Source organism: Salvelinus alpinus, chromosome 5 (assembly GCF_045679555.1).
Source record: "Salvelinus alpinus chromosome 5, SLU_Salpinus.1, whole genome shotgun sequence".
NCBI lineage: Eukaryota > Metazoa > Chordata > Actinopteri > Salmoniformes > Salmonidae > Salvelinus > Salvelinus alpinus.
Window position 1 is genome coordinate 80,341,098 of NC_092090.1, and position 14,690 is coordinate 80,355,787.

General features: G+C 42.9%; 1 protein-coding gene across 3 annotated transcripts in view; it reads right to left on the reverse strand.

The window, feature by feature from the left end:
- LOC139576954 (sarcoplasmic/endoplasmic reticulum calcium ATPase 2-like) overlaps nucleotides 1-13,022 on the reverse strand; it is a 29,864-nt gene extending 16,842 nt beyond the window's left edge. For all 3 annotated transcript variants that reach the window (XM_071403592.1, XM_071403590.1, XM_071403589.1), the window contains exons 1-5: nucleotides 12,561-13,022; nucleotides 8,732-8,749; nucleotides 8,441-8,523; nucleotides 6,175-6,279; nucleotides 4,716-4,854 (exon numbers count right to left, since the gene is read on the reverse strand). In XM_071403592.1, coding sequence (XP_071259693.1) covers nucleotides 4,716-4,854; nucleotides 6,175-6,279; nucleotides 8,441-8,523; nucleotides 8,732-8,749; nucleotides 12,561-12,678 — 463 coding nt within the window. In that variant the 5' untranslated portion in view covers nucleotides 12,679-13,022. The remainder of the gene's footprint in view (nucleotides 1-4,715; nucleotides 4,855-6,174; nucleotides 6,280-8,440; nucleotides 8,524-8,731; nucleotides 8,750-12,560) is intronic.
- Between the last annotated feature and the right edge of the window lie 1,668 nt (nucleotides 13,023-14,690).

Below are 14,690 nucleotides of genomic sequence, written 5' to 3' on the forward strand. Positions count from 1 at the left end.
GACAGACTGACACAGGCCCTGCTGTGTTTGACTGCATGACACAGCAGGTTTCTCTGTGGACAATCCTGAGGGTGCAGGTGCTTATGGCAGCTACAACAAAAGGCTGAAAAGCTCATTCTGAGGAGGCTATTTTAGAAGCACTTGACGGGTAACTACGTCCTAGAACTTTTCAAGTGCTCTTAACCAGCTGTTCTTGTCTAGAAAGCATTCACCACTAACCAAGTGTACAGTACACTAACAATTCAAAGGGCCAAAGAACTTGTTGAATCAGAGAACATTACAAAAGGAAAAAAAGAGCACGTGAGACCATGAACACTAGCCTAAAGCTAGTTGGAGTAACAACCATGTGTCTGGCTTTAATCTCTACTTCCTGTTTTCAGTGGGTGTACTGAGATCTCCAGTCTCCTCTCATAACCAACAGAACAGGGTTGTGTGTAGGACTGTACAGTACACTACAGACAGATCACCATGTCCTGTCCTGGGCCAGGTTTGGTTGCTGTGGCAACAGGGCACTGCGACAGAGCCACATGACACCTAGATTAAGACCAGCGGCCTATGCTGTGTGAGATGTAGACCAGATGCTGCCCGACTAACAGCGTTCTGCTGGGAGATAGGAAGGAAGAGCAGAGGTCAGGGGTCAACATGCCTTCAAACTCTCTATGGCCTCTATATGCTGGGACACATCATACACTAGACAAAGATTTATTTTCAGACATTGAAATGGATCGCTAAAGACCTCTCTGGATGTCCTGTCCCAGTGCATTCTGTTGCCATTAACACCCTGAAAAGGTTGTAATTAAACCCTCTGTTAATCCCTCTACTTAGCTTAATGAAAGGGGAGTGTTGATGACTCGTCCTGCCTTCCCTCTCCACACAGCAGTCTTCTTAATATTCTAATGTACTGTTCCACATGTGGTCATGAGAAGCTGTGTACAACGCTACAGTCTGACCACAGTAATGTATTCTGAAAAAATAAGCTCTGAAGGGTATTAATGTTTCCCTGTTGTCTTGAGGTCAACATCTTCCTCGTTAGTGGCTTCGCTTAACAGTCTCTCCAGGGTCAGACCAGCATGTCTTCCCCTTTACCACCAATTCTAGAACCAGACAGCATAGCGCAGATTCCCAGCAGTCAATGCAGGACATGCCTCAGGATTAGCTGCCACTGGAACACGAGGACAATGTAAAACAACATTCAGAAAATTGCAGTGGCTTAATAACTGTTGGTTGATACCAGACCTGGGTTCAAATACATGTGTATTTGAGTATCTAGTATTTAAAATAATTTCAGTGTTTTTTTTAATACACAGTCCAAAACAAGTACTTTTATTTGAATGGTTTGTAAGAACCATAGTCTGCCAAATTGTATTTATCTCTGTATCCCACTCATAATTATCTGTAAGGTCCCTCAGTTAAGCAGTGAATTTCAAACAGATTCAACCACAAAGTCCAGGGAGGTTTTAATGACTAACAAAGGGCAGCTATTGGTAGATGGGTAACAATAAAACAAGACATTGAATATCCCTTTGAGCATGGTGATCGCTGCATCATGTTATGAGTATGCTCGTCTTGGTTAGGGAGTTTAGGATAAAAAGAAACGGCATAGAGCTAAGCACAGGCAAAATCCTAGAGAAAAACCTGGTTCAGTCTGCTTTCAAAACAGACCAAATTCACCTTTTAGCTGGACAAAAACCTAAAACACAAGGCCAAATCTACATTGGAGTTGCTTTCCAAGAAGACAGTGAAGCCTCAACGTGTTCCTGAGTGGGCGAGTTACAGTTCTGACTTAAATCTGCTTGAAAATCTATGTCTAGCAATGATCAACAACCAACTTGACAGCATGAATAATTATTTATGTGCCAATATTGTACAATCCAGGTGTGCAAAGCTCAAAGAGACTTACCCAGAAAGACTCACAGCTGTAATCGCTGCCGAAGGGGACTCTAACATGTATTGACTCAGGGCTGTGAACACTTATGTAAATTAGATATTTTTCAATAAATTTGCACAAATAAATGTTTTAAACACGTTTTGTCATTATGGGGTATTGTGTGTAGATTCGTGAGAAAATCTATTACTTTGAAGACACTATATATTTAAATAATATTGAAATACATTTCATGTTCAATCAATTGAGCTCTATTTTGCTAATTGTAGGCTACTGTATAAAAATTGCCTCAATATATTTCATGATGGGTAACATGCGCGCAAAATTTTGCCAAATCTTGATATAGTGCATTATTATAGGCTAAGCATTAGAATAAAACACCTCAATATTTGAAGCCATAGGTTATAACAATATCTCTAGGAGCTGATTCGTCGTCAGTATTGTGGAACAATTCTAATGCTAAGGTAAGATTTGAATGGAGAAAGCTGATCTGATCTTTCGATCCTATCAGTAGCTACATGCTCCAATGACTCACTTATTAAACATTCTCTCTACGGGGTGTTTAGGAAAATGCATGTTACATCTTCAGCCCTTGTAGGAAAGATGCATTGTTAAAACACTCCCTAAGTTCCATCGCTATCGGGAAACCGGGCCCAGCGCTAAATGAACAGCAGATTGAACTTGAAAAGAGGATGCTGATGCAGTAACATACAGATCCCTCCACCTTATTCATCTAAGTCCCAGACAGCCATTGTGCCTCCTGCTGACAAGCTGGGTACAGCAAACACCTGGTTGGACCAGACACTTGCCAAAAGACCCCACAGCAGGCCACACAAAATGCCACGCTGAGTGTCTGGAATCCCAGGCCATGGAGAGTGGTGATGGGTAGGGTCTCTGTGTGTTGGGCTTGGAGGTGGGGGGGGGGGGGTGAGATCGCGATCCACCACTGACACGGACTTCCCTACAAGGTCATCTTGCTGTCCAAACAATAGAAGCAGCTGAGAGATCCTCCCCCCTCATCCCACCCCACACCGACTGGCCCCATCAGTATCTGGGCCCCTACTGTACTGAACATGCACCGGCCAGGGACCAGACCAGACTCTCCTCAGTCCTGTGGAACTGCAACACCCCTGGCTATAGACACATTATGTTGATGACTACTAGCTATGTGTAATAAACACATTGACGAGTGGAGCGGGAGGCTGGCTGTGTCAGGGCCCACGGTGGTACCCTGACAGGCAGGGCCAGAGATTGGCCCGTTTAGTATTCTGCTCACAGCTCAGCCAGTCAAGCGCAGCCTGCGTCCTCTGCCTCAGCAGTAAGCTGGCATCTGCATCATGACCAGCCTTCCTGCATGGCAGGGGGTCACACTGGGGATTTGGGCAAACATTCAGAAAGGAGCCTCACAGAAACCAATCTGAAAAGGCTCTGCAGGATTTCCCCAATGTGCTCTCTAAGATTAGGTGACATTCTCAATCTCCACCTGACAGCATCCACAATGCATCACTCTGACAATATCTGCATTGCCGACTGTTTCCTTGAAGAGAGTCTGGTTTCCGAGCAAGGCCGTTAGCCATTTTCCTGAGTAAACATACAGCAAAACCATAAGCGACCTTCACTCTACACAACCAATCACGTCTATACTCAATCATATTTTTACACAGCAAGGACCAGTCAAGGATTCCTGTGCAACAAATAAAGGCAAATATACAGAACACCCATTAATACATCCAGGATCCACTTTGATAACCATACCATCATGAAGGTATTGTTAAACATTAACCCCCAAACCAAATGTTCCGTCACTCTAAAACAATGGGTTTAATAGAAACGAGCAAGTAGCAAATGCACTGTGCTGCCGGTGCCCTTCTCAAGGTGAGTTTGGAGTCCTGCTTGGAGTCCCACGTCATACACGGCAACACTTTTCCCCAGAAAGGAACTACCGTCACTGCCTGCTATAAATACACCATGATTCCATTATCTAGACGGGCTATTCAGGCCAAAAATAAAACCCACCACTACGCACAGAAAAACCCAATCTCACCTCAGTGGCTTAGGGTTAAACCAAGTATCATGATAACATTAGCGCTTCAAGGACTCCAGTATTTTACTGCACATCAGTTGACTACATCCATGTCCATCCCCTGCTGCACTGCAGCCACATGCTTTTCAGGACACAATTCCTCTGAAAATCAATCAGAAACGTCTCTCTCGCTGCTAAAGTCACCGACTTTGGGTAAATCATACCAGGCTCTTTCATGAGCTGCATTGAGGAAACGTGAGAGATGAGCCACTCCGAGGTTCAGTTTACCGGCTCTAATGGGAATGTGCTAGCATGGCACTATGGTTGAACACAATGGGAGCCTCGTCAAGGTGGTGTGCTGTGTGCAGTGCACCTTCGTGAGTTTAGCACCCCAGGAAACATGCACATGTGATTCGAGAGGTCCTTAGCACCACTAGTGCCTAGTCCTTTGGGACAATGGGTTAATAGAAACATCCCAAAATACACCTCTCATGTAGGGTGTCACCTCTGCAGTGGGACTGGGGGAGAGGGGAATTTAAATGAGATTTTGCTGTTAAAATGTAAGCCTAAACATGCCTGGATTCATGAGTCTGATTAAAAATAAAATGTACACGAGTGAGGTGTCAAACTATGCTGGTTTGAGTGAAAATAGATTAGAAGGAGTGTCCTTTTTTTCCTAACGAAGACTAAGAACTGTTTTTGCTTCAATCTTAAATAATGGTTATTCATAAGCCAAATTACTGAATCACCAAAAATGATGTGGGTTTAATGCATCCTACAGCACCGAGAAAGACAGGGCCAACTTACCAGCAACCTCGACGATGTCTCCAGGCACGATTTCTTTGGCCTTGATCCTCTGAACGGTCTTCCTGTCCTGGCGGTAGACCTTGCCCATCTCAGGCTCGTACTCTTTAAGGGCTTCAATGGCATCCTCAGCATTACGTTCCTGTGTAGATTAGAAACGTTGACTGTTTGGATACATATTACATACTGAAATAGATGATCTGATGACATTTTAGAAGCCAATTCAAATCAAATAAGGCTATTTGACTTTTCACCATCCCACAAACTGCAGATATGTGACTTCTATAAAAGGCACAATATGTCACTTCAACAGCCTAACCATGCCACTTTGTATCATTAACTCTGATGGATGTGGCTGTAAAAATTTAACCACAAAGTCATTGACAGCAGGAAATGTTAGAGATCGTGCATGACAAGGACCAGGGGATTCCCTTTGCATATTTTACATTCTGAAAATAGTACATTTCTGTACTGATTATGCTTAAGAAAACAGAAGTGTAAGTTCTTAACACTGCGTCATAGGGAATGTCACATTTATGAGAACAGCAGCTAAATAAGAAAATCCACACACTGTGCCAAAGTCACGTTTGTGTTTACTCAATAACTTGGAGGAATAGAATGCTTGGTTCTAAAGTCCACATTTCCTGACCAGCTTCAACATATAAGTGCTACGGGGACAGAGGTTAGAGTCTACTCCATGGCACACAGTGGTTTGGATATTCCTCCTAGGAGCTGCCTGGCAGTGTAAGCAAAGTCAACCAGTGTGACAGACATTCTAACTGACACTAGAAATTGGGCATCAAAACTGAGGAAAAAAGACAACTATCAACTTGTTGTTTGAAACAGAGTGATTGACAATATTTTATGCTCATTCTTTGGCTGCGCATAAATGCTTTATGGATTGGATTCAAATGTTCAAGGTCATTTGCTCACAAACATGCCATCTATGTTGACAGACAGCTGAGGAAATGTAGCCTAGTTCTCCAGAAATATGCATGAGTTTAGACTGAAAGAATAAATCCTAAGGGAGCATATAGACTTTTTGTGTTGCTACAGGCTGATTTTTCTTTGCAAAAACTGCAAATACGGATTAGAGAATGGCTTAGAGACCATTGTGTGTAAACATCAACAAAGCAACAGACATGTCAAGGCTGGGCGAGGAGGGTTGTCACTTTGGTCTCAAATGTAGTCAATGACCCACTTCCTTCCTCTGCCCATTTACTTTCTATTGAAAAGCATGAGATTAATAAGAGTTAAGCAGACATATGACCAGCAAGCAGAATGTATGAGATTTGTGGATACTCCTACCTGTAACTTTTTAATGGTGGCATGTTTTGCCTATAGTCACTAGCTAGCAGCATACAAGCAAAACAAGAGTTTCTGAATACTTGTCATTGCAGCTCCACACAGACATTCAAGATACTGTAAAAGAGGTCTAAATTATGTAATGTAAGTTGCTCACCTGCCACACACCCACTATGGCATTGGCTATAAGAATGAGTAAGATTACAAAAGGCTCCACAAACGCTGTGATTGTTTCTTCTCCATCCTCGAATAAGGCCAAGACCTAACGGTAAACAAGACAACGAGATGATCCATTATTGCACATAGTACAGGAGCACGTACCAACATTATTCCCCCTGGATACTTACTACGCGCTTACAACTATGAATTTAAATGATCATAATCATGTTAAGAAAGCTATGATTGAAGTATGTTGTGAAATAAGGTTGTACTAAATGTCATGGAGAAAGCATTGCTGTTAAAAAACAGACAAACTTCATCCATGCCTGCCAATGGACCCAAACATGGTAGAAGTATACAATCTCAAATGACTAATTAACTTAGCAATGGCACTCACATTTATTTATTTTTAAATTAAAAGCTTTGAGCTAATAAGTGCAAAATTAACCATGAACCTCATTTTAATCTGTCAACATGATTTAATTTGAAACTTTTCTTCAATAATGTGCATTATAAGGAGGTGATTATTGAACCAGAATTGAATTAAATCATGCTGCCAGATTTAATTGAGGTTTATAATACATTTTGCACATAAATTGCATTTGCACTACAAAACTGTCAATCAAACGCAGAAAATAGAGTAAGGCTACAAAGTTTATAAAAATGGACCGGATTTGTAATGCTGCATCAGTGTCAGCACATCACATAACAGTACATTTGGCTAAATTAATCAATGGCCCTCAGTATCATACACAGTATGCATATCAAATATGAGCAGTTGAAACCAACAGACAACCATCTTACCACCTCAAACCAACCCCCCACAAACATTAAACCAGTTACCAGGAGGACCACTGCTTCTGTAATCAATCACAACCCACACATTGTGCATTTAGTAAAGCTCTTCTCCAACTCAGCACTCCTTCTCTCTCACAAACAGGAGATAAAAACACTCTTCTGGGAGTGGGACTCATTTGAATAATGTCCCTCTTAACTGCTGAGAATAAGAGCACACGAATTCACTTCAACGAGACAAAGCTGCATAACACAGACACCATCATGAACAACCTGCTGCACCCGTTTATTTCCCTGTCTATGAGCCTATTACTCCCACAATCAGATCTGACCACCGACCAAAAGTATGGGAGTGAGCGGAATGGTGCATTCGTCTGGCATGTGCCCTCTCACTGAAGGTAAGAGCCCAAATTTGGTCTTCAGTGGTGCCCTGTCCCCCGGACAGCAGCCACTGACACCTTCATATCGCACGGCTGGGCACACTACATACCAGCTCCTCTAAAATACACACACACACCAGGGATTATAGATTCCAGCTCTTGAACCCTCCATATTGGCCTCAAAAGGACCCCACCTCCTCAAATCAATGCGCATGGTATCTGACACTATATTTTCCAATGCAAAAACATCCGTCTGTCCACTACCTAAGAACATGAATAGTAAACACAGATGTAGCAGTACACTGCTAATACTGTAGGACTATAGAATTTAGGCTAGATCACTGCATGCTGTCAGTTACATTTCCACCAAACCATTTAGCTTGTGTATAGGCAACTTACTACCAATAATGATGTAACGTTAAATGTCAAAACACAAGACGAAAGGCAAACTACCAGTGAGAACCCTGATAGAAGTGATTACGCTGAAAGAGTACAAGACGACTCAAATGTCTTGTTAGACACATGGTGATAGCAACTCGATTCAAGCAACTGCTGTTGTCACCATTCCTCAGATGTGTAGCTAGCCTTCTCAGCTGTTTAGCCACCTGATCTATGAATGTAACCTCAGCAGAGGCATAAAAACAGAAGACATTTGCACTTGCTGTCCACACCTCATGCCACAAGGCCAAACAAACTTTCCCTTTCCATTAGAAAGCCCACTCCTACTCATTAGCTTTTTTTTAACAACTCCAGACAGCAAGCATAAGATCAGATGATTTAGGGGTTTGCTTGTAAGGGGATTGACACATCTACAAAATTAACCAAAGCAATCAAATGCATTCAAAAGTATATTAATTTAAACCTTTACGGTGAAAGCAAGAATACTGTGACTAAATTCCCCAGTGACATGCTTCTAATACAGACATCAATCTATACTTGTCTAATGTAAAATGTTGGCTGATTGATATCAAGGGCTAGCCTATTAAAAGGGGGGAAACTGACCCATGGCAAGCAGCAGCAGTACCAAATTTAGTGTGCCCTAAACCCCATCTCAGGAAGAAAAAAAAATTGTCCAGGTGATATACTTACAAAAGATATACAAGCTGCCAGCAGAAGAATTCTTACAAGTAAATCTTCAAACTGTTCAACAACAAGCTCCCATAGAGACTTCCCTGTAGAATGAAAGTTGTTAAATGACATGAAATTAAGAAAAAAATGATGCATCACATAGGCTGCGTTTACACAGGAAGCCCATTCCGGATATTTTTTTCACTAAATTTTTCACTTTTGACCAATCAGATCAGCTCTTTTGCAAATAATTGGAGAAAATATCAGAATTAGGTTTAATTTTTACAACAAACTATTTTCAACAAGTGTTACCTTCTTCAGCAGGTAGCTCTGGAGATGGTCCAATCCAAAGTGCATCAGGGAAAAGAGAACACACCATTAGGGAAAATGGTTAAGTAACGTTCTTACATTTTGACAATCAATCATGACATGGCATTGCATTTTGTTGATCTCCACCTCAGCTTTGACTACCACCGACCCCAATGACTCCCACTAACCCCCTATGTCCTGGTTTAGATTGTGCAAAGCTAAAACTTTGCCACCAGGATTTTGAAAAACAGGGACTTCATTTAATTGCATTCACTGCGTGAAACCACAGCCTTGAGTTTGGCTGAGTCATTAACGGTAGCAAAAGGGTAAGAACATTGCCCACTCAATGTTTGAATTCATGGTGGTGTAGGGATTCTTTTTAACCCATCTTCTCAGAGGTCACCTTGAAAGTTGTCAGACATCCAATATATAATCTTGTGTATATCTCTGACCTCCTCCCTATAGGCTGTCTCATTATCGTCGGTGATCAGGCCTATCACCGCCATGTCATCGGTCGTGCCCGGCCAGGGAGTACAGTAAAGGACTAAGCACGCATCCCTGAGCGGCCCCTGCGTTGAGGGTCAGCGTGGCGGATGTTGTTGCCGCCTACCCTCACCACCTGGGGTCAGGAAGTCCAGGTGGGAAAGGGCAGTGCGGAGTGCAGTAGAGATTGCGTCGTATGTGGAAAAAACTCGATTTATATTTTACATGTCCAACCATGTCCTGAGAACACATGATATTACAGTTCTTCAGCTCACATTGATAGGATAGTCTTGATGGCGCTTGTCCAGTTTATTCTCCAGTGACTGCACGTTCGCCAATAGAACGAAGGGTAGAAGCGGTTTATCCACTCGCCGACGTAGTCTCGTCAGGTATCCCGCACGTCAACCTCTAGAACGCTGTCTCTTCCTTTTACGAGTGTCTGTGATTTGGGCCTGGTCCGGGATGAGCAGTATGTCCTTCGCCGCCGACTCATTGAAGTACAAATCCTCGTCCAAATCGAGGTTAGTGATCGCTGTTCTGATGTCCAGAAGCTCTTTTTGCTCATGTTTTAAAAAAAGTTAAGATCAGCAACAACAAAAAAATACAAAATAGCACAATTGGTCAGGAGCCGTAGAAATAAAATACACTTTTACACAAATTACGGGTATGTGGACTACAGAAAACCGAGTGCCGAGCACGCCCCCATTCACATCGACAGGGCTGTGGTGGAGTGGGTCGAGAGCTTAGAGTTCCTCTGTGTTCACGTCCCAAAGGACCTATTATGGCCCAAACACACCAACACAGTCGTGAAGAGGGCACGACAACGCCGCTCTCACCTCAGGGGACTGAAAAGATTTGTCATGGGTCCGCAGATCAAAAAGTTCTACAGCTGCATCACTGAGAGCATCTTGACTGGCTGCATCACCGCTTGTTATGGCAACTGCATGGCATCTGACCGCAAGACATTATAGAGGATAATACGTACGGCCCAGTACATCACTGGGGCCGAGCTCCATGCCATCCAGGACCTCTATACCAGGCGTTGTCAGAGGAAGGCTCTAGAAATTGTCAAAGACTCCAGCCACCCAAGTCAGAGACTGTTCTCCTGGCTACCACACAGCAAGCTATAACAGAGCGTCAAGCCTCCTGAACAGCTTCTACCCCCACACACACTTTCACATACGCTGCTGTTTATTATCCATCCTCAGTGCTAAACACTTTTACCCCTACCTACATGTACATATTACCTCAATTACCTCGTACCCCTGCACATTGACTCGGTACCCTTGTATATATCTCCCGGGTGGCGCAGTGGTCTAGGGCACTGCATCGCAGTGCTAGCTGCGCCACCAGAGTCTCTGGGTTCGCGCCCAGGCTGGGCTGGGTTCGCGCCCAGGCTCTGTCGCAGCCGGCCGCAACCGGGAGATCCGTGGGGCGACGCACAATTGGCATAGCGTCGTTAGGGAGGGTTTGGACGGTAGGGAGGGTTTGGCCGGTAGGGATATCCTTGTCTCAGTATGTAAAAAATTATTAATAAAATGTATGCACTCTACTGTAAGTCGCTCTGGATAAGAGCGTCTGCTCTTGGCCGGTAGGGATATCCTTGTCTCGGTATGTAAAAAAATGTAATAAAATGTATGCACTCTACTGTAAGTCGCTCTGGATAAGAGCGTCTGCTAAAAATGACAAAAAAAATATATAGCCTCGTTATTTTATTGTGTTAAAATTCCTTTTCAAATTCCTTTTCACGGTAAAGTCTACACCCGTTGTATTCGGCACATGTAAAAAATAAAATTGTACTACGTTGAAAGCTATTGTGTAGGCTACATTTTAAGAAATGCACTTAATAAAACACGTTATTGGAATTACACAATAGAGTCTGCAAAACTTGAATTGGTCTCATGCTGGGCAACAGGTATAATACAGGCAACATAATATAATAATGACTCCTTATTCCACCAACTCCATTTACTGCAATGCAAAACACTCTATATGGGATACTTATTGGGATGTAGAGGAGAAAAAAAAAACATTACTACCTGTCTCAGATACACTGGGATGGAAAATACTCAGTAGGGTCTTTACTAACCAAATGTGTGTAGTTTTGGAGTGGGACTGTGTCATACATATCCAGCAGCACTTTGTTCTCCACCTCCATCGCCCCCAACGCAATGCACTGTAATAGACTTTACATGGGGTACATATTGGCTTGTGGAGAGAAACCCCGTCTCAGCTATGGATGGGGTGGAGAATGAAGTGCTTCTGGATATGTATGACACATTCCCCTCAAAAACGACATATATTTGGTTAGTTAAGATCCTACTGAGCATTTTCCAATACACTTTAGCTGAGACAGATAGAAAAGTTCTCTATAGCCCAAAGTGTCAACATATATGTATTTGTTTTAATAAATTATTTATTGTCTTTTGTTGGCACAATAAACGTTGCCATTGACTAAAATGCAAATTATTTTGAATGAGTTACCCACATTGCAATACGGGCTTTTATTCTGAAGGTTTCCTCATTACAATACACACATGGCGTCATAATTTGTGGTGCCGCTAGAATACTACTAAATAACCATCTAGAAAAACGACAGACCACAGGATACTATGAACCAGCTTTCGTTTTAGCTAACGATAGTTAGCCAGCCAGTCTGCGAGCATCGTTATAGCTAGCTACATGGGCCTGTGCGGGCGGCTATCCTGACCCAAATTCACAGGTCAGCGCAGCGGTCTTGCTACCTGGTTTAAACACCCTTGAAAATGAACTAATTGGACAATTCCCCCGTGTAACTGCTTCGTTCAGTAAAATGTGTAAATGTAAGATTGAAACCCACGAGGTAGTCTACGATGACGTCATCCAATGACCAAGCCGGGTGTGTGCTGACGTTTAGCTAATGACGCGTTCAAAATAACTGAACTGGAAAATCTCAGACCAGTGCATTCAAGACCACTTGGAACTCGGGAAAGAACGAGCTCTATCTGGGAAAATTCGCGATTAACGTTTATCCAACAGAATTCCAAGTCGGTTACTCGGGCCTCTTTCTAGAGCTCCAACTTTCAGATCTGAAGATCACTGACGTCATAATTTGACCTCTTTTTTCCCCCGTTGTCTTGAAAGCACCATAACAACAGACACAAATGACCGTACGTTATCTAGTCCAGGGTTACCCAAACTTTAATTATTTGAATCAAACTGTGTAGTGCTTGGGTAAAAACCAAAAGGTGTACCGGGGGAGCGCCAAGGACCGAGTTTGGGAAACCCTGATCTCGTTCTCTTGCGAGTGAAATATAGTTAGCTTAAATACCGGTACCAGTAGTAAAAGTGTAGTTAGAGGTTCACGTACCGTTCGATCCCCATTTCTCCTTCTGACGTTTCACCTGGTCCAAACCAAGTCCTGTGCTTTCGTTGACAGAAAAATCGATATAAACTTCTTCAACACTCTTTGTGTGAGCGTTATCCATGGTGGACTATCGGCTCCTTATGTCAGTTGTATTTCGTTTAACGTTACTCAGCCGCCTCCGTCTCTTTAAAAGTCAACACTTTCAGAAGAAAAAAAATACAGCTTGCCAACAATGAAATATGCATTCAGATAACTGCCTGATGATACGAATAGTAAATTGTTAGCCTTATGAACGAGCTAATTGGAACGAAACATGACCCTTCGACGAATGTTGACGTTACTTTGGGTGTCCTCTTATCTCCCCAAAAATGGTGGAAAAGAATGCCGCAATCGCCACTGTTGAGGGCTGCATTCACCCAGTCCAATCCTTGCGCTACCCTCGGTTTGTGTTGGTCTATCGTCTCAGCTTCAATGGTAACACACTGTAGTGCTCATCTGTTTTGTTCAAAAGTGCCTCAACACTGCCCCTTGCATGTTCAGTATGTGGACTACTCTCATTGGACGGAAGTAGTCCGGAAATGTTCTCAAAGGTAAGGATTTACCAAGAGTTTGATATTAGCAGTCAGTGACAAACACGTCAAACATTTCCCTTTCCCAGGATCAGTAGGCCCTAGTTCAGGGTTCTCCAACTCAAGGTCCAGAGGTGTCGACCTACAAGCTTTTATTCCAGTGCATCATTAACACACCATGTTAAAATAAAATCTTGCATGGGATTTAGTCTGGGCCATAATTAGCTGAGTCATAGGGTTGTTATATAAGCCTGCATGCTCTCCAGTGCCAGAGTTTGCTCTAAATTATTAAATTAGCTAAATAAAAAGCCATTGACTATTTACTGTGAACTATATCAATATACTTTGACATGGGATACTGACCAGGCTGGATATTGTCTATGGAAAGTCTATGTACCAGTATAGATTGTGATCCACACTGAGTTTGCATACCTAGCCACAGCCATTATTTACGTACATTAGTATGACCAACAGCAATGAGAGTGACTGGACCCTAGCAGCATGCACATATTTGAATGCATTCACCTCACCTGACCTCACTTAAAATCATAATTTGATGTGAACAAAGGCAGCATTTCTTTGTCAAACCAAGTGATGCAAAGCAATCACAGGCAAACTACTATGATGGCATGAACTATGTCAGCGAAGGGCATTAGGTTAAGATGACACACCACTGTGTTTATTAGGGGGAATTCTTGTAACAGGACTGGCTTGATTAATCTGTTGACACTTCTAAATGAAGCCTCCAGTTGGACAAGGCCGATCCTGTTGTTCAGTTATAATTCTATCCCAACCAGTTCCGAGTCAAGCTGCCTTCTAGAATTCACCACGTGATCCATCTGGCACAGGGAGGGACCACTAACTGTGGCTGTCAGGACAGTCCGCAGTATATTGAGTTACACTACATGACAAAGTATGTGGACATCTGCTCGTTGAACATCTCATTCTAAAATCACGGGCAATAATATGGAGTTGGTCCCCTCTTTGCTGCTACAACAGCCTCCACTCTTCTAGGAAAGCTTTCCACTAGATGTTGAAAACTTTCTTCCATTAAGCCATAAGAGCATTAGTGAGGTCGGGCAATTGGGTCTGGCTCGCAGTCAACCTTCCAATTCATCCCAAAGGTGTTTGAAGGAGTTGAGGTCAGAGGTCTGTGCAGGCTAGTCAAGGTTTTTATTTATTTATCTAGTCAAGTCAGTTAAGAACCAATTCTTATTTACAATGACGGCCTAGGAATAGTGGGTTAACTGCCTTGTTCAGGAGCAGAATGACAGATTTTTACCTTGTCAGCTCAGGGATTCGATCTAGCAACCTTTCGGTTACTGGCCCAACGCTCTAACCACTAGGCTACCTGTCGCCTTCCACACCGATCTCGACAAACCATTTCTGTATGGACCTCGCTTTGTGCATGGGGTTATTGTTATGCTGAAACAGGAAACGGCCTTCCCCAAACTGTTGCCACAAAGTTGGAAGCACAAAGTCGTCTAGAATGTCATTGTATGCTGTAGCATTAATATTTCCCTTCACTGGAACAAAGGGGCCTAACCCGAACCATGAAAAACAG